The following is an 18,796-nucleotide window of genomic DNA, read 5'->3' on the forward strand; positions in this document are numbered from 1 at the left end:
ATGGTTTACGCCTAATGGCTTCATTGCAACTCCCACATTACAACCTTGGGCTTAATGCTGGAAGAGAGTCAACAAGTCAAGAGTTGAGTGGATTTAAGTAGGAAGTAAATATTTAATATTCCAGGCTGGTGCAACAAATTAACAAAGTGTAGGCCTACAATTCATCTAGTCAAACAGTTCATGATAGCACATCAGAGGAATGCAGGGGCCATCATCAACAGTCAGCCCACAGGAAAATTTATACATGTACAAAATACCTGTTAAATAACTCACAGGAGTAAATCTGGGCCTCGAAGGAAATGGTCAAATCACAGAAATATACTCTATGAACCCCACAGCTCCTTATTTACACCCTTAAGTTCATGTAATCAAAAATGGGCTGTTCTCCACATGGCATGAACACACGCAGGAGAAACAGTCCAGGAAGCTAAGATCGGTTAGCTTGGAGAAGGGCAGGGTTAGCGAGAGAACTGCCTCTTGTCACTCTTGCCCTTGTTGACGTGTTTGAAGATCTTGGACTTGTGGACGTTCTTGGATTTCTGGTAGCCAAAGCCTCCACCTCCGCCTCGCTTCTGCAACTTCACTCCTTTACTGCTGTGGACATCTGGGAAGGAAGTGCTGGGTTAAGGGGAACACTGGATTTTTTTGAACCCAAGCTAACTATAAAATGATTGTCTAATTAAGTGTTTACGGGACAGGTTTAAGAGCCTCCATGATTTCCATTTAAAGCCAAAAATGAATGCATTTTCAAGGCTTCATGATCAAAACTAATCTTAACACATGACGGAGATCAGCCTGTCAAACAAAGGAGACATGATCTTATACAACTTCATGGTTTTGGACATACTGCTGCAAAAGAACAAGAAGTACCACATGTTCACCACCAGGAGCTTCCTGATGAATGCAATCTCTGGTTTGTACAGCCACAGAAAAGGATACTGAGATCGACGTAAGGGGGAACCTTGAAGCCAAAGGACAGCGCCACCATTGGGAGGTTGAGGGTGTTGACGCTGTAGATCTGTTTTAACGAGTGTGAGTCGTAAGCCCTCACATAGGACTTATAGGCCTCCTGGGCTGATTTGTGGAGGTAATAGTTCTTTTCAATCAGCTTCTCCAGCTGAGGAACACAACAAAGATTTCAGATTTAGACTTAAGCAAACAGTCTCGTTTGATTTGTATGATTATTTCACCGGACTAGCAGTTCTTACCTGGGACTGGATATCAGAGATTTTACTCCAGGAGAATTCAAATTCACTCAATGGGACCTGAACAAAATGAGACCCATGTAAATAAAGAAAAATCTCACTCAAAGACATGGAAATGAGTTTGACAAATGTCTAAAGAGAGCACCTTGTTTGAATCAACATCAGGATTGCTTAACAACAGAAACACAATGCAGAAGGTCTGAGCTGTTTACCTTCGCCTGTTTGAGGAAGCGTAAGAAACCAAGCTCTTCAGGCCGGAGGATCAGGAGGGCATGGCCTCGACCGTTGATGCCTCGTGCCGTTCTGCCCACTCTGTGGATGTACTCCTACAGCCGTGAAACAAAGCTTCAGTAAGCACAGCTCTGCAGTTAACTCTCTTCTGATTAACACCAACATTTAAGTCTTCAAGGCATTTGCTCTTGATGAACAGGACAGTGTCAACAAAACAGATAGGAAATGTGGTGTTGGGGCACCTTGGGGTCATCTGGGGGGTCGTACTGGACGATCCAGTCCACCTCAGGGATGTCCAGTCCTCGGGCCGCCACATCTGTGCACAACAGGATGCCTGAGTCAGCGTTGCAAAACTGGAAGAAGGTGGTGGTACGTTTGGTCTGTTTCTGCTTGCCCTGGGAGATGCAATAAATACAAAGAAATGTGTTTTTCATAAGTGTTGGCTTAGCAGGCAAACTGCTGTTATGAGAGCATTATCTCAATGCCACAAACAATTTCTGGCTTCCAGAGGATGAGCAAAAACTCTTACATGGATGGCCATGACAGGCAGGTCGATGTAGTTGAGTAGCTCATAGTGGTATTTGACCGACATGCAGGAGGAGAAGAAGACCATCAGCTTCTTCTTGCGGTTCTTCTTCAGGAAGGTGAAGAGCAACAGGAAGCGCTTCTCTGATGGGCACACCACATAGCCCTGTAGGATGAGACAAACCTCATCTTAAATCTGTTTCTTCTGATTAGGATCTTTGCATGATTAAAATGATATACTGATGAGTGGAGGACCAATCTACTTCCAAGTGGCCAAACTATACCCAAATTATTGCAAACTAAATGTTGATACAACATACAGTATCAGCAGTACCTGTTCCAGGCCATCAACAGTGGCCATTTCTTTGTTGTCGTCCACCCCAACATAAAGTGGCTCCTTCTTCAGGGAGATTCGAGCCAAGTCCTCCACCTTACGGGTCTGAGTGGCTGAAAACAGCATGGTCTGTCTCCTCTCTGACTCACACAAGGACAAAGAAATTACATACTTATTTTGGGAGGAAAGGCTGGGTTACAGGTTTGAGTGAGTGCATGTGCCTTACCGCATAAAAATACCTTTACAAACTAAAATTTGACAACTGAAAAAAGGTCTATTGTCAGTCACAGGCAGAAGTGAATCAGGCACTCACTTGGCAGCAGCTTGATAATCTGCTTGAGTTCCTCTTCAAAGCCCACCTCTAAGATGCGGTCAGCCTCATCAATGATCAGACACTGCAAGTTCTTGAACATGAACCCAGGGGTGTTCTGAAGAGACAAGAACACAGTTATGATAATTATTAAAACCTTCTGGGTATAAATATGAACGATCAAAAACAGGCAGCAGGAAAACATAAGGCACTAATACTGAGAACAAAAATTCTGCAATTATTCTACATGTTTAAAATATGCATCACTACCCTATCGGGAAGTAATGGTGGATGTGCACTAATAGAATCTAAAGTTGTGTGACAGGGGCCAAATGTCCAAGTGCTCATACATGAATCATCTACTGAAGCTGTCCTGATGTCCTTTGCACTTTGGCACAATATTTAATGGCTTTTTCATCTACTTACAAAAAAACAGTTGTTACTTGTTACATGTGTTAACTCTAAAACTAATGTGTCATTTTTAGTAATGATTCCATCAAAAATATGTGGAACGACATTTTGGAGGAATCACAGCTCACCTGTAGGTGGTCCAGCAGTCGGCCTGGTGTAGCCACCAGGATGTTGACACCGTTGGCCAGCTTCTGGGCCTCGGCTGAGCGGTTGCTGCCTCCCATGATCAGGCCATAGGTGTGCACATGGTGTGTCATCAGTTCTTTCAACACACCGTAAGTCTGCATTGCCAACTCACGTGTGGGAGAAAGGATCACTACACCCGTTCCTGGAAGGAGTGTGAGTGGCAAGGAATTAGTGTCAGGGCCCGGAAACATTTTACAAAGCTAACCTTGCAGCTCTGAAGACATGTTGCACAAGACTAGACTGATACAAGCGTATCCCCCCAGGAAACACTAATGTCATGGGGGCAAAAGATATTAACAGGAAGACTTACCATTCCTGGGCATGAACTTGAGTTTATAGATGAGCTCTATGGAGGGGATCAAGAAGGCCAAGGTTTTCCCACTGCCTGTCTTAGCAGCGGCCAGAACATCTCTACAAATTGAACCAAAGAGAAACACCACTTCATTATACACTCTGTCGACTGACACAGCTGCTTGGATGTCATAAACTGTGGTGGCCCCGGGAAATTTGTCAAGTCAGACACACACGGCACATTTGTTCCTAATTTACAAACACACCAGGAGAATGTGACTTACCTCCCCTCCAACAGGGGACGGATACTTTTGTGCTGGATCTCAGTCATGTGTTCGAAGCCCATGTCCTTCACTCCCTTCAGCGTGTTCTCACTCACCAGCTCAGCTAGAGAGGCAAACGACGTGTCCTCAAATGCTCCTGAGAAGCATGAGTGTCAGAAGGTCAGAGTCAAACACAAATGGATGGAATGGATTCTTGAAAGCAGATTCTATTTCAAGACAAGCCAACACACCAAACACATGAGGCATGAGGTAAAAGCCTACAAGTGAAAAGATGAAAAGGCTTGTTACTTAAAGACTAAAAGACACTTGATTATGGTGCACTGGCCAAGCACTGGTCAAAGCACTTATGAACTCTGAGGAATATTTTCACTCATTCATAACCGCTGTCACAGACTGAATGATCTAAAAACTAATGTGTCCTTGCAAATATGTAATAAGAGGAATCATTGATGACTCATCTCAAAACAACTGCAAGAGTCACTGTATGCCTTAGCTGACACCTCGTTCACCATGAACACAATGAACGGGCAACACATGAAGGCAAATATTCATTTTTCTAAACAGTTGAATTCTCTGGTCCTATAGACTTTGTCAGTAAACCATCTAATCTGTGACTATGTATGTAATACACAGCCAGAGCATATTCCCAGACACACCCCTGCGTCTGCTACTTGACAGCTGTCAGTACACATCTGGAAGCTTGGCACATATTTCTGTGCATATATAAACCAGTTAATAAAGATGCTGTACCTTCATTTGCTGTGTCGTTTTCAAAGTTTTTCTAGTCTCTGTTATTCTAAATATTTCTGCTGTTAGTGGTGGAAATCACAAGCTTCATCACGACTCAATATTATACTGATTCTTTGGACAATGATGCAAATATATGGATTGATATTTTCACTTAATATGAATTATATTGGATTGTTGATTATTAGATAGATATATCAATCCAGATCAATGGTTCGTTACACCCACATCCCCTGTAGGGAAGTCTTCCAGGTATCAAACACTAATTTTTAATAATAAATGTTAAGTCAGGCCAACTGTAACTAAAAAGAAGCAAAAATCTAACTCATATCACCTGTCAAGCCGCTTGGCAGCTCAGGTACGTCCTCCTCTTCATTATCCCCCTCGCCAGTTTCCTCCTCATCACCTTCATCCGCCTCCATCTCATCATCCTCGTCTCCCTCACTCCCCTCCTCTTCATCAGTGCCTTCCTCTGGATTGTCAGCGTCATCTCCATTCTCATCTGTCACCTTTTGTCCTGTTTCCTCCTCCTCCTCCTCTTCCTCCTCCTCCTCCTCGGTTTTGGCCTTCTTTCCTCCTGGAACAGGGATCATATTCACATTAAAAACATGCTGGCTCTCTGTTCCACACTGACACATCATACTAGTGTCCACAAGCCATTACCTTGTGATTCGGCCGGGTTAGCGAGCTTCCTTTTCTTTTTCTTCTTCTTCAGTGGAGTTTCTTCAATGGTGGCCTCTTGCACTGGCACATCCTTCTGCTGCTGCTTCTTCTTCTTCTTGGCCTTAATGTCCGGCCTCACTGTGGCTTCACTGTCCCCACAACTCTCCTCCACCAGCCCGTTTGGTTGTACTGGGACACAAATCACAACACACACCATTAGCTGTTTAGTCTGGCTATATACAACTGGCCAGTAGCAGCTACATTAGGGTTTTATAAGGCCGTCAAATGCCTCCGCACACAGATTTATCATTATGATAACAGCTTTATGTCACTGATAAGTCACAGAGCAGGGTAAAGCAGCGCTGAAGGCTAACACTTGTTTAGCCACACAGCTAACAGACTAAACGGCTTTGACAATATAATTTAACCATCCCTGCCTTTATGGGTAACTTTAATAATGAATTATAAGTAAATTGGAGGTAGTTATGTCTTCGTGTTGAATTGACAGAGCAGACTATGAAGAAAAAAAAAACACCCTTGTGGTATTATAGGCGCCGTGTTGGTTAGCATGTGGCGCTAGCCTGTCAGAAGCAGCGCTAACTTTGGCGCAGGAGCCGCAGCTCACTCACCGGGCTCGTCCTCCTCTCTCTGCTCGCTCAGCTTTTTGCGCTCCTTGTTCTTCTCGTTTCTTTTCTGGATTTTCCTCCGAAGAAGTTTCATCTGCAGGTCCGCCATGGTCTCAGCTGGGCACGCTCACAAACACGTGTGCTGTTCAGGACCCCTGAAGGGTGCTATGCGGCATCGCCTGACTGAAAAGTCAGAGGACCCATAGGTGTCGCTTGTAATGCCGCGCTTAAAGTAACAACTATACTTTTTATTTGTCAGTAAGAAAAAAAAAAAAAAAAAAATAGTAAACTCCATCTGAATTGCACGCAGATGTAACCAGCGATATCCTTGCATCTGTCCATTGCGTTGTAGTTCCTGATACACATAAGCGATCACCTCATCCAAATCAGTGTGTCGTTTTCTTCTGAATAGGCCCAAGTCACGGCAATGTCTCTTTAAAGTCCGGATACCCATGATAATATTGTGATTCTGGGCTAAAATCACCAGGATTTCCTTGTCACTAAAGCCGTTTGCAAAGTATAATTTGATAAGGTCATCAACTGCAGGCATGATACACGGCAAGCAGCAGTGTAGGCTATTCAGTGTGTGGTTGATCCAACCTTGCAAAGTGAAGCATAAAAGTAAATATATTTTCCGAGTTTTTTTCTGGCAAATTTGTGAGTTTATAATCTCAGAATTTCTGACTTTTTTTCTCGCAAATTTGCGACTTTATAAAGTCAGAATTTCCGACTTTTTTTCTCGCAAATTTGTGAGTTTATAAAGTCAGAATTTCTGACTTTTTTCTCGCAAATTTGCGACTTTATAAAGTCAGAATTTCCGACTTTTTTTCTCGCAAATTTGTGAGTTTATAAAGTCAGAATTTCTGACTTTTTTCTCGCAAATTTGCGACTTTATAAAGTCAGAATTTCCGACTTTTTTCTCGCAAATTTGTGAGTTTATAAAGTCAGAATTTCTGACTTTTTTCTCGCAAATTTGCGACTTTATAAAGTCAGAATTTCCGACTTTTTTTCTCGCAAATTTGTGAGTTTATAAAGTCAGAATTTCTGACTTTTTTCTCGCAAATTTGCGACTTTATAAAGTCAGAATTTCTGACTTTTTTTCTCGCAAATTTGTGAGTTTATAAAGTCAGAATTTCTGACTTTTTTCTCGCAAATTTGCGACTTTATAAAGTCAGAATTTCCGACTTTTTTTCTCGCAAATTTGCGACTTTATAAAGTCAGAATTTTCGAGTTTTTTTCTCAGAATATTACCCCCCCACCGCACCCCCCATGCTCCGCGTATTTTTTTTTTTTTCTTCAGTGTCCCCAGTACACCGTTGTATTTTAGACATCCAACCTTGTTCTGGACAAATTTGACCCGACTTACAACTTATAAAGTTTCCTCAAATAAATATATCAAAATATTCATTCATAGGCCTAATATCCAAATATTCATCTAAACGCCCACAGGCTTCAGTTTAAGTGTTTATCTATCTATCTATCTATCAAAGTGGTGCTGCCACTATGCATCTCCCTGAAGAATAAGCAGTACAGTTTTATGATATTCAGAAGTTAGACTTTATTGTTAATGCCATTTGTATCACCCATGGTCACCTTGAGTTGGAAGGCTTCAGTCTGACTGGATCATAGGTAACTGTGGTTTGAAAAAACAAAAACAAAAAACAGTAATGTAATCCGGAGAAAGCAACTGATGCAGATGGATCAAGATAAAGAGAAAAAGGTAGAAGACTCGAGAATATTAAATAGCCTTCAGCATAACAGTGGCAACCTGATGTGGATTCTTTAAAGAGGCCTAAAACCCAGGAGAATTCAAAACCACATAGCACTTCAAAATTCATCTTATCTCTCTACCCATCTAGCTTTGCATTTCTTCCCATGTAATACTGTTGGACAATAAAGGTAAAATCTGCAACAAAATATCATTATCAATAATGCACTAATGCTACAGAGATGCCTTGCCCTATTGATTATATTCACCAAAACTTAGAAAACATGTTTTTTGTTACAGACCCCTGCAAAAACACACAAAAACAAAAAAATACAACAAAAAAATTCACATTTTTCACCAAGAATGAAAATTAGAATGCAAAAATGAGCATTCCCACTAAAATTGTGGATCATATCACATCTGTTAAAATAACTGCTTTTGACTGCGACACATTCAGGTCCATGAAAGTCAAACACCACCTCTGACGGCACAAATCTGTTTCCCTGGCACGATCAAACGGGTCGCTTTCGCATATCGTGCTCCACTGCCTCAAACACCAAGCGGGTGATGTCCCTGCGGAGCCTCATGAGCACCATCGTGTCTTTGATCTGGTGCATGTCGGACAGCATGACCTTCACAAACTGGCCGAGCACGTCCTCCTTTGGCCCGTCTGCCAGTTTATCAGGAGGGCTCCTCTCGCCCCTGCAGTGGCAGTGTGGAGGCACGACCTCGGTGACGTGAGGTTGGTGGTGGAAGGAGGCAGGGGGTAAAGTCGAGGCGGCACACTGGGGCTTCAGACCAGGATCTGGGACAGGGCCGTCAGTGTGCAGCGGGCTGGCCGACACGCTCCCCGTCTCCATGCTGCCTTCAGTGTCCTCCTCCTCCTCGTCTTCATCACCATCCTCCTCCTCAAAACCATCCTCCTGTCAACAGTGACAAAGAGGGAATTAAGTACACTAAGTAGGTGGTTACAGGACTGATTCTCATCAACCCTCTGATTATCTTTAGGTCAGTTTGACACCTTTAAAGATTGATCCTTTTTTTTTTTTTTTTTTTTTTTTTGGCTTTTCCAAATTTAATGAGAATAAGTGGGTAAACATCAATGTCCTGGACACATTTGGCCCCCATCGATGTTTCTTTGGGGTCTATTTGACACCAGACTCTTTTAGTTGTGTAAAACACATTTTACTCATATTTGTCTTAGTTGTTTTGGACACTGAGGACCTATAATGTGCCATTTATAATCTTCAAAAAACTTCCAAACCAAACATAACCAAAACAGTGCCAGAACCAGTCCACTTCATGTGACATTTGGAAGGGAAAACCATGATTCATACAAGAACTTGGTTGTATAAGGCAGCTGAGTGGGAGAGGTTGTGTTTTATTTAAAATGTTTTTTAAGGTAATCAAACAAGACAGATCAAGAACCTGATATAAACTTATATATAAGACTCCTGAGGGTGAGCTTTGTGCTGACCTACCCGGGCATCTGCACATCTCCTCGGCACGATGTAAGGCCTCAGGAACCCCAGCTGCTCCTTCAGCATGCGCTTCTTCTTGGTGTTGAGCTTCTCCGGATGTCCTATCAGCCGGCCGTACTGAGTGCGCAGAGATCTGGACCTTCGTTCGACATCATCAACTGCAGGGACACACGAGGACCACAGATCTCACCTGCTGCCACCAAGCTCACACACATTCTCACTTTCTCTTTTATTCATTAAAAAATGTTTCTGGTTATATGCATTGAAACCACAAGAAAGCACCAGGTAGAAACATTATTACTGCTGGCCAAACTACACAAATATACATCACTATACTACACAGTTTGCTAGGAGTTGTTTAAATGGTGTACCATGGCAAATAACATATCATTCAACAGGCAAAATCATATTGCATGCTTCAATAAAGCTGAGCAGCAAATCTGAGCCTCAGCTGTGTAACCCAGTGTAGTGTAGTGGTGATTTCAGATTCATACGCAGCTGGATGTGTTGATCAGTACACTGGACACAGACAAACAAACGCATGTGTGGCTGCTTACAGCTGAGTCCCATGGAGGACGCGAACTCGGACCACAGGCGTGTTTTGAGCCTCTTGTTGTGGTAGCACGCCTTGGACGAGTCGTACAGGCACTCGTGCTGCCTCCAGAAATCAATCAGCCTCTGGTCGAGCTCATCCCGCCACTGGCGCTCGCTGTGGCACCTGGAGGCCATCACCTGGACACACAGCTCCACGACACGCTCTGACCCGACACCTGCCACTGTGCTCACCGCATACCAGAGCCTGGGCTGATTCGTTTATTTAGCTTTTCTTCTTCTTTTGCTTCTACTTCTTTCCCGTTTTTTGGCGGGCGGCACCATTACCACCACCTACTGGACTAAGTTGGAGCATGCACTGGAGTTAACTAGCCCCTTTGAAGAGGATAATAATAATACAAATGATAATGGTAACACTTTACAATAACTAGTTAGTTAAAGTTAGTTAATGCCGTAATGGTCAATTAACTGTTACTTAATGATTATTATAGCATTTACTGATGTTAATAATATCCACAATAACCCTTAAATAACATATAAATTAATACCTTAGCATGAACAGTTAATAAATGATTTTTAGACACATTAGTTAGCGGTTAGTTAACTGTTACTTAATGTTCATTATCTGTTACTTAATGTTTATTACGGCATTAACTAACGTTAATTGTTGTACTGTTACTGTAAAGTGTTACCATGATGATATTTCTCTCAATTCTACATTCCAGTGGTGGAAAGAGTACTGCAAACTGCTGCTCAAGTACAAGTACTGTCACTCTGCTGATATTTTACTGCAATAGAAGTAGAAGTTGTGCAGTAAAAATCGACTGCGGTAAAAAAAGTGTCTCATTTAAAATGTACTGGGAGTAAAAGTGGCTGAGCTCCTTTTTCCAAACAGGAACTGTTTTAGCTATGATTTTTTCCGTGCAGTTAGAAAAGGAGGAGTGAACCCGCTGCAAACTATGCTCTGTTAAAGGGGCATTACGCTAAATTGAAGTGAGGACCCTGGAGACTCAACTGACACGTGGTTTAAGCATATAATATGATGGTTGAGTCTACACAGTTCTGGTGGATAGGAATAGGATTTAAATTGTAGTGAGACACAAAACTCAAGCAAAAATATACATGTACAAAAAGTAACATTACTGACTTTAAAAATACTCAAATGTTTAAATGCACAACACGCTGGGTACGGTGCAGACTTCTTATCTGTTCTTCACGTTGGTCTGCATACTGCAGCTGTGCACAGGGAAGCACTGATGTATCAAATACTAAATACCACACTTAATGGGCCAACTGATACCAAACCTAGTCAGGTTAATTCCTTTTATTGAAAAAAAGATTGTTTGGGGTTGTTGGACAAAAACAACCAAGAGAAAATGTTTGTTTCCACCATTAGACATTGGGCATTGCTAGACATCGGACATTGTTAGAACCCTTGAAAAGATGCTACTTTTTACAAATCAAATGAAGAACTGGTGTCAGTGTTCCAGATATTGTGATAGCTAGTTATTTCTATTGATTGAGGTAACTTTAATTGGGAAAATGCTTATTAGGGGCCGGGTAGCCTAAGCTGCCAGGTCCCTCTTGTATTCCTGCGTGTTCTTCTTTGTTTCTTTCTTTCTTCCGAGGAAGTCCTACTTCCCATGCGTGAAAAATCACCAAATTTTGAACAAAGGTCCAGTCCCATGTCAGATTTCCTCAGCTGCCAACACAAGCCAATAGTCCTGATGGTGGCGCTACAGCAAGCCTCTAAATTTTAAAACTTTGAAAATTTGTAATAAATCAACCATATGTGCTACAGCTTTGCAACTTTCATCAAAATGTCGCCCCAGTACCAAAGAAACCTTTGTTTGGTTTATTATTCTGTCAAAATGGTAACTACATCTACAAGTACCTGAAACAGGGATGGATACTAGGACTAGTTCAAAAGGACTTATGAGGACATTTCCATTACATTCCAAAAACATTCTAGATGTGTGTAATTTCCCACAAAAGTTCAAGATTTAGGAAATAATCAAATTCCAAGATGGGAACGCTATATCTGGCGCTTCAAACCACTGGCACAGGCTCCTCCTCAATCTTAACCATTTGTGGCTCTGTCTCTGCTTTGATCTCAGATGCTGGAATCATGACCTGTGAACTACTTTCACTCATCCTCTCCAGCTCGTCCGCTTGTTGGATGGACTGCATCCCATGACTCCTGGTCAGTCTCCTCAGGTGCTGCATCTCCTCCCACCTCTGCATCCTCCTTCCTATCTGACACCCTTTGTTCCTTCTCTTCAAGTATCTCCGTCTCCGGGAAAAGTCCATCTGCGAACACGCCGCTAAGTGAGGCCTGGCCCAGCTGTGCAACTGTGCTCCGTCCCCAGGTGTGGGGATGGACAAGGGTCGACCATATCGTCTCTGCATGTCCTCCTCCACTGCTTTGAAAACCAGCTCAGTGATGTCGCGGCGGAGTCTCATGAGCACCATAGGATCTTTGATTTGCCGCATATCTGCCAACATAACCTCTGCAAACTGGTTTAGTATGTTGTGTTTTGCTACGTTTGGTACTGAGGCTGTTCGATCAGGTAGATCGGGGGGACCCTCATCATTCTGACTGTCACAGTTCAAAGACATGACCTCTGTGACTTGAGGCTGTGATGGTGGGGAGTGGAGAGGAGCAGGGTTTGGAGTGGAGGCAACAGATGGAGTCTCGTAAGTGGCATCTGGCCCCAACACGTCAGCATCCAGCGGGCTGCCAAACATGCCCCCCATCTCCTGGTCAACACTGCCTTCTGTCTCCACTTCTTCCTCGTCCTCTTCTTTATCATCATATCTGTCATCCTGAAAAAAGGTAAGCATGAGGAAAATATGACCTATAGCCAAGCAGTGGTACCACCCAATGGATTCAACCAAACTAGGGCTGAGCAATACAGACAAAATCAAATCTCTCAACATCTTTGTCCAAATATTTTGATATCAATAAGGTGATGATACAACACAAGAGGTTTTTTGCTAAACTTTGATATATAATGTAGTAACAAAGATATGATGATCAAGCAAATAGAGAAAAATTATACAACAGATAAAACAGTCTAATAAGTTCAGATAATTGCATTTTTATGCCATATCACAATATTACAATATCTGAAATCCCAGATGACATCTACACACAGGATAAACGATCAGAAATTGTGGAAGGAATCTAAAATATTCTTTACTAAAAAGATTTCAGAAAGGGTCTGATCACACCTGATCGATCCATCCACCTTAAGAAACAAAAACGAAACAAAAATGCTGATAATTCATTATTCTGTCACTGTTTCTTTAGGCTGCTGCCTTGATGGATCTGGTGCATTTGTATAGAATACAAGACTATATACAATGGGGCAGTATCCTCTCATTTAATTGAACCTGATGAAAAGCCCAAGCTGGGACAGACATGTTACTCTCATAGAGCCTAATAAACGGGCGTACATTGACCAAAGAAGTGTGCAAACAGTTCCTCACAACTGATTTTGCCTCAGTCCAGCATCTATAAAGGGAGGTGTGTATTCCTCCATTTTTTCATCCACTTACCAGAGCTCTCCTTCGAACTATATAAGGCCTCAAGAAATCCAGTTTCTCTTTCAGCATCCTTTGCTGGAAAGTGTTGATCCTCTCTGGATGCCACAACACTCTGCCATACTGAGTCCGAAGGGATCTTGACCTTCTTTCCACATCAGATGCTGAGGGGAAGAGGTAAAAAATGCAATGCCTTGGTTAACCCATGTGGTGGTAAAACTTGAGCAAACCTCTGATTAAAAAAAAAAAAAAAAGGTGGGTACACAACACTGCTGCAACCAATGCTGCAACCAATCATCAAGTAATCTGCCAATTATTTTCTTGATTAATTGTTTAGTTGATTGTCCAGAAAATTGTGAAAAATGTTGATTATAAATGTTGATGCTGATTATCAAAATAACGGACGACTAATGGATTATTCGACTAATCGTCACAGCTCTTGCAAACTAACCTTAGGTCAAGGATCACTCTAGGCCAAACAAATGTCAGCATATAAATGTATAAATAAGTTGGCCTGCACTTTGAGAAACAGATGGCCATTCTCTTGTTTGTTGCTCACGTCAGTTTGATGATCGCTATAAATGAACATGATCAAACATGACGTTAGAATAATGATGTGGGGTGATTGTGCTGGACAAATTGAACCCCGTGAACTCCCTGCGCTGCACCCTTGAACTTGCACAGGAGGTCCGTCATGTTGCTGACAGATGCGGCCAAGGACTTTCCAACACACACACACACACACACTCACACACACACATACACACACACTCGTCCTCACCAGGCTTCCCAATGGACAAGGCGAACTCGGACCACAGCTTGGTCTTGAGCTCCTTGTCGTAGTAAGACTCCAGCGACGAATTAAACAGACACTCGTGTTTGCGCCAGAAATCTATCAGCAAGTTATCCATGGTGGGACCCCAGTGTGGTCCACGGATCTGACCACGGAAGTGTGTCATAATCCGAACACGTGTGTGTCAAAACATCCTTGTCTTCAGTTTATCAATTGATCGGTTAGTAGGAATTATTATTCTCGGGGATTATAATGCGCCTTCTTCTTCGTCTATATTTATTAGTTCTTCCTCTTCTTCTATAGTTTCAATTTACGTGTGGTAAAACATCTCAGAAGTGCAATACCGCCACCGACTGGACTGGAGTGTGGAACAAGTGATTATACAATAAATCAAAGTGTAATTTATCTAAATCAATTTCTCATAAAAACTTAATAATGTCGCAGTAGCCTATATCTTGCCTGACAATGAAAAGTTATAGTGGTTTGTTTTCCTTAATGGCTGAGGAAGGTGAATTTTCTTGATTTTGTCTTTTCTACAGAGTTTATAGATGTTTGACTGTTTTTAGTTGTCTACCTGTACAGTCGGGGCTGCAGCTACCATTGAGGACACTGGGGTCATGTCTTCAGCCTTTTTTATGTTTAATGTATATATTTCTAAAAAAAAAAAAAAAAAAAAAGTTAAATTAAGGTGACATTGCTGACACATAAACTGCTGAATCAAAGTGAAAGTGACTCGAGCTGCAGGGACCAATTAGAGACCATGAAGCACAAAGTGTGTTATTATTATTCTGAGTCAGCTGTAGAGGGAATGGGTGGGTATTCCAAGCCAAACTCAACACTTTGTGTAGCTGACCCTCAGTCATATTGACAATCCCAGCCTCGGCAAACATCAGCTCTAACGCCTCCTTATGTTGTTGTGCTCACACATCTGACTAAAATGACAAAGAGTAAAACTAAACATTTTCTGTATATGTTCATTGTATGTTAGTGAGTACACAGAATCCTTGATTTTCATTTTTTTCCTAAAGTCTAGTCTTTAGTTTTATTTCAGTTAACAAAAATGTTTTTCACACCTAGTTTTAGTTTTAGTTAACTGCAATAACCTTGGCATGTGTGTGTGTGCATGTGTGTACGTGTGTGTCCAGAGGATGAGTGTTAATGTGGAGGAAGAGGAGGGCAGGGCAGAGTCTCCAGTTTCCAGCTGTCTGTCGGTGAGGAGTGACCATTCAAAAGGAAAACCTCCAGACTTCAGTGATGAGCCAGGACCTTCAGACACAAAGTAATAACACTGTTTCACTTTATGACTACATGAGGAAGAAGGGAAACATTTTCTTTTCCCTAAAGGTAGACTTCCCCTCCATGTTGTAGTTCCTCTTTTTAGACACTTTCAAAATGGTTTCCATGTCCAAATATTGTGCACAACATATATATATATATATATATATATATATATATATATATATATATATATATAAAGCAAAAACTACAAATGGACAGAAAAAATGACACTTGCTGTTTCACATGTATTGTTGTCTGTATTCACTGAATGAATGATATGAACAAAACCTTTTTGTTTCAGAGGTCAGAGAGCAGAGTCTCCATTATCCTGATGCCTGTCTATGAAGAGTGACTAGTCTAAAGAAATTATTATAAACTTCAAGAGTGAATTTGGACCTTCAGCCACAAAATAAGAGCATTATTCTTACAATGTAAGCTTCCCTGATGGAATATGATTACATAAGATTATATTCACAGAGCAGAGCTGGAGGAGGATATCAAGGGAAAAACCTGAAGAGAGAAAAAAAAAAACCTTACTTCTCTGCAACACAACCCCTTAAGCACAATGGATCTTCATCTGGATTGTTGGCCAGAAACTATGAAGGTATTTTCACAGCAACACTCCTGAGAACTTCCATGGTTATCTTTATACTCAGAAAATATTCACACGCCTGCATCCTAAAGTCACATTCACCTGAAAATCAAAAACTGAATCAGCACAAGAGAAACTTCAAACTCATAAGCGGTGTAGTGACCCACAAGTATGTGAACAGAGACGACGCAGGAAGGGAGCAGCGTAGTTGAGAGAGCTAGGCAGTGACTGAGGAGAGAGAGTGGGAGTAAAACAAATGTTTGGCAAAGGTTTTGAACCAGAACAAGGAGAGGTACTTCAACATACAGGCATAACTGTGTGCTGATAAGGCAAATAGTTAGCTAGACTAGCTGCTGACAGACAGACACACGCACATGCATGCACACACACACATACACACTCACACACGTAGGACCAAACACATGGTCTCCTACAAACTCTCGCATGGTCGATATGTTAAAAATAAATTTATGCTTGCCCATTGTTATATTGCCATAAGAAAAGAAAGGACAGATCATAGAGTAATACTGATGCAGCAAGTTTTTTCTTACTTACTCTCTGTATAATAACAGTATTCTTTGCAACTTGAAATGTGTTTTCCTCATAATAAGCTGATCATCAATGATTACACCCATTAAATTAACATGGAAAATCTGTATCATCTTGTAAATGACCTCTTAAAACTCGATTAAGGTCTTTACATTGGTTGTCTACCCTGTCCTACATTTTACCTGTGGTGAATTTATGTTTAGTTGTTTAATTGTTTACCATATCTCTTATTTTATCGCATTCATGCTGAATAATTGAAAGCACTTTGTAACTTTTTAGAACAGGACTTTACAAATAAGGTGCCTATTATTAGGACTATTTCAAATGAAATGAACGAGAAAAAATACCACAATGGTGCATCTCTCTGTGATCATGACATGTGTTGTTGTATTCAAACTTTGTTTCAGAGGTCAGGGAGCAGAGTCTCCATTATCCTGCTGCCTGTCTATGAAGAGTGACTGGTCTGAAGAAATCACTATAAACCTCAAGACTGAATTTGGACCTTCAGACACAAAGTAAGAGCACTATTCTTACAATGTAAGCTTCCCTGATGGAATATGATTACATAAGATTATATTCACAGAGCAGAGCTGGAGGAGGATATCGAGGAAAAAACCTGAAGAGAGAAAAATAACCTCTAACTTCTCTGCAACACAACCGCTTAACCAAAATGGATCTTCATCCACTATATTAAAAAAAAAAAAAAAAAACAAGCAAAATTCTACAAAACAAGCATGTTGGAATTTAAACTCGCACACATATTCTGTTCTAAAGTTGAATTCACAGTAAAGCCTAAGACACACACTCACACTCCCTGATGAAGGCCTCCAGCCGAAACGCATCGAAGTGACCTTTTAACCATGTTTGGCCTGTAACTTAATAAAGGCATTTTATCATTTTTCTAAGATGAGTGCCTTGGTATTTTTTCAGTCTTTTTCAGTGTTTTCACAGTAAAGCCTATTGAACAAGTAAGTGTCTAGAAACTAATGTCCTTTTTTTTAAAAATCTTTTCTCACATTTGCTGAGAACAACTTCCTTTCAGACGAGCTGTTAAAATCTGTTGAGTCAGTGTGCTCTGCAGTTTTTATTTAAACATGCAAATCTCACTGCTGCCTGAAAATAGAGATGTAATGTAGTTGAAGATTTCAGCTTTAAGTCTAGCCTTAAATTTCTATACGATCTGTAGTCTGGTATTATCAAGAAGGTAAGGTATTTAAGTGTCTGAGAGACTTGGTGCAAAGCTGGACCTGAGTTTCAGCAATCTGCATGATTCAGGAGTCATAACACTAACTTTGGTCAGGTCTTACTAACAATGTGATTTATTTATTAATGAGTGACTGCCAAGCAATGTCTGCGCTCTTTAAAACTTTCAGAAAATCCCATATGATAGGACTGCATGTTGTTTGTGAGCATTCATTTGTGATATTTATATACAATATATAAGTATGGATATTAGATGGTTAGGTTTGTACCCTAGATTTTTTTAAACGACTGTGTGTTCTCACTGAGTCCTGCCAGTGTTCTGTACAACAGGGAGGCAGAAAGCCTTTGTGTGCAGCCAATGGAAAAGTCACATATTAGGCCTAATATTATTATTACTTAAACTTGTATTACTGCATTATTGCATCCATCCATGATCACCACAGAGACGTTTCTCCATGATGGGTGATGTGGTAAAGTGGTGATTAATTTATGCAACAATTATCTCCGGTGGAGCGATTTGCCTAGACAAGAATCATTCCAGGAGTGCTGATATACAGTATGGCACCAATCTGGCATTTTGATATTATGCATCACTCCACTTTACTGGTGTTGTTCAGTAATAACCGGCAACTGCATTAAGTAACATACTTGGCACCATGACAGTGCAATGACTGACATGTTTCTGAAAATAACTAGAATTAAATCGTGAATGGTGGTCAGATGAGAACATGTGGGAGGAAAGCAGCCTGGGTTCTTGCACCTCCCAGGCTATGGTTTTGGTTTTGGTTATTATCGTTATGTTGCCATGGTTGACTGTCAAGAAGTGCTGCTTGAAGTTGTATGAATGCAATATCAAACTGCAGGTGGTACTGAATATCAGCTTGGCTCAGACTATGTTTGACCAATTCACAGCTATGATGATTTTCAATAGTATATCAGCACTTTGTGATATTGCTTAAAACACTATATGAGAGGTAAAAATGTAAAGATAATTTTTTTTTTTTGTTATGGTAACATGTTACCATAACAAGATTTCACCACAGTTTCATCACAGGTTTTTTGAGGTTTAAAACATTTTCTGATCAGTAATAAAGAATTGTCTTCATCTCGACAGAAAGTGGAGGAGAAGCAGTAGTGATGTGGAAGAGCAGCTGTCCTGCTTTGCTTTGTGTCATGAGGTCCTGAGGGATCCACTCTACCAGCTCTGGACACTGGGACCATTCTGGTTCATCAGGAGACTCTACATGTCGCCAGTGTGGAGAAAGATCCAGAACAAGACCT

The 18,796-nt window shown here is 41.1% G+C and overlaps 3 protein-coding genes and 1 non-coding gene across 4 annotated transcripts; all 4 read right to left on the minus strand.

Annotated features, from left to right (window-relative positions):
• Positions 1-87: 87 nt before the first annotated feature.
• ddx18 (DEAD (Asp-Glu-Ala-Asp) box polypeptide 18) lies at positions 88-5,995 on the minus strand. Its single transcript, XM_030080305.1, has 14 exons — positions 5,817-5,995; positions 5,188-5,376; positions 4,859-5,101; positions 3,778-3,913; positions 3,513-3,613; positions 3,145-3,344; positions 2,609-2,723; positions 2,296-2,435; positions 1,966-2,127; positions 1,679-1,831; positions 1,418-1,531; positions 1,209-1,265; positions 940-1,117; positions 88-604 (listed from the first exon to the last, which is right to left on the minus strand). The coding sequence occupies exons 1-14, from the start codon at positions 5,920-5,922 to the stop codon at positions 459-461; spliced, it is 2,040 nt and encodes a 679-aa protein (XP_029936165.1). The 5' UTR covers positions 5,923-5,995; the 3' UTR covers positions 88-458.
• LOC115380520 (small nucleolar RNA SNORA13) lies at positions 4,190-4,320 on the minus strand. The gene has a single exon (XR_003930347.1). It is a non-coding gene; the product is annotated as a small nucleolar RNA SNORA13 (small nucleolar RNA).
• A 1,353-nt stretch (positions 5,996-7,348) lies between the features above and the next one.
• LOC115379585 (uncharacterized) lies at positions 7,349-9,813 on the minus strand. The gene is made up of 3 exons (XM_030080310.1): positions 9,560-9,813; positions 9,003-9,160; positions 7,349-8,444 (listed from the first exon to the last, which is right to left on the minus strand). Exons 1-3 carry the CDS (start codon positions 9,729-9,731, stop codon positions 8,034-8,036), a joined length of 741 nt encoding a protein of 246 aa, XP_029936170.1. The 5' UTR covers positions 9,732-9,813; the 3' UTR covers positions 7,349-8,033.
• A 1,578-nt stretch (positions 9,814-11,391) lies between these two features.
• Positions 11,392-14,159, minus strand: LOC115379584 (uncharacterized). The gene is made up of 3 exons (XM_030080309.1): positions 13,882-14,159; positions 13,116-13,264; positions 11,392-12,380 (listed from the first exon to the last, which is right to left on the minus strand). Exons 1-3 carry the CDS (start codon positions 14,057-14,059, stop codon positions 11,604-11,606), a joined length of 1,104 nt encoding a protein of 367 aa, XP_029936169.1. The 5' UTR covers positions 14,060-14,159; the 3' UTR covers positions 11,392-11,603.
• Positions 14,160-18,796: the final 4,637 nt, after the last annotated feature.

This window comes from Myripristis murdjan, chromosome 21 (genome assembly GCF_902150065.1).
Source record: "Myripristis murdjan chromosome 21, fMyrMur1.1, whole genome shotgun sequence".
Classification (NCBI taxonomy): Eukaryota; Metazoa; Chordata; class Actinopteri; order Holocentriformes; family Holocentridae; genus Myripristis; species Myripristis murdjan.

Coding starts and splice junctions, on each gene's coding strand:
- LOC115379584 (XM_030080309.1), bottom strand. CDS start 14,059: ATGACACACTTCCGTGGTCAGATCCGTGGACCACACTGGGGTCCCACC. Junction 13,265..13,881: donor CTTGTCCATTGGGAAGCCTG/GTGAGGACGAGT, acceptor TCTTCCCCTCAG/CATCTGATGTGGAAAGAAGG. Junction 12,381..13,115: donor TAGTTCGAAGGAGAGCTCTG/GTAAGTGGATGA, acceptor ACCTTTTTTCAG/GATGACAGATATGATGATAA.
- LOC115379585 (XM_030080310.1), bottom strand. CDS start 9,731: ATGGCCTCCAGGTGCCACAGCGAGCGCCAGTGGCGGGATGAGCTCGAC. Junction 9,161..9,559: donor GTCCTCCATGGGACTCAGCT/GTAAGCAGCCAC, acceptor GTGTCCCTGCAG/TTGATGATGTCGAACGAAGG. Junction 8,445..9,002: donor GGAGATGTGCAGATGCCCGG/GTAGGTCAGCAC, acceptor CACTGTTGACAG/GAGGATGGTTTTGAGGAGGA.
- ddx18 (XM_030080305.1), bottom strand. CDS start 5,922: ATGGCGGACCTGCAGATGAAACTTCTTCGGAGGAAAATCCAGAAAAGA. Junction 3,345..3,512: donor CAAGTTCATGCCCAGGAATG/GTAAGTCTTCCT, acceptor CACTCCTTCCAG/GAACGGGTGTAGTGATCCTT. Junction 1,118..1,208: donor TCTCTGATATCCAGTCCCAG/GTAAGAACTGCT, acceptor TGTGTTCCTCAG/CTGGAGAAGCTGATTGAAAA.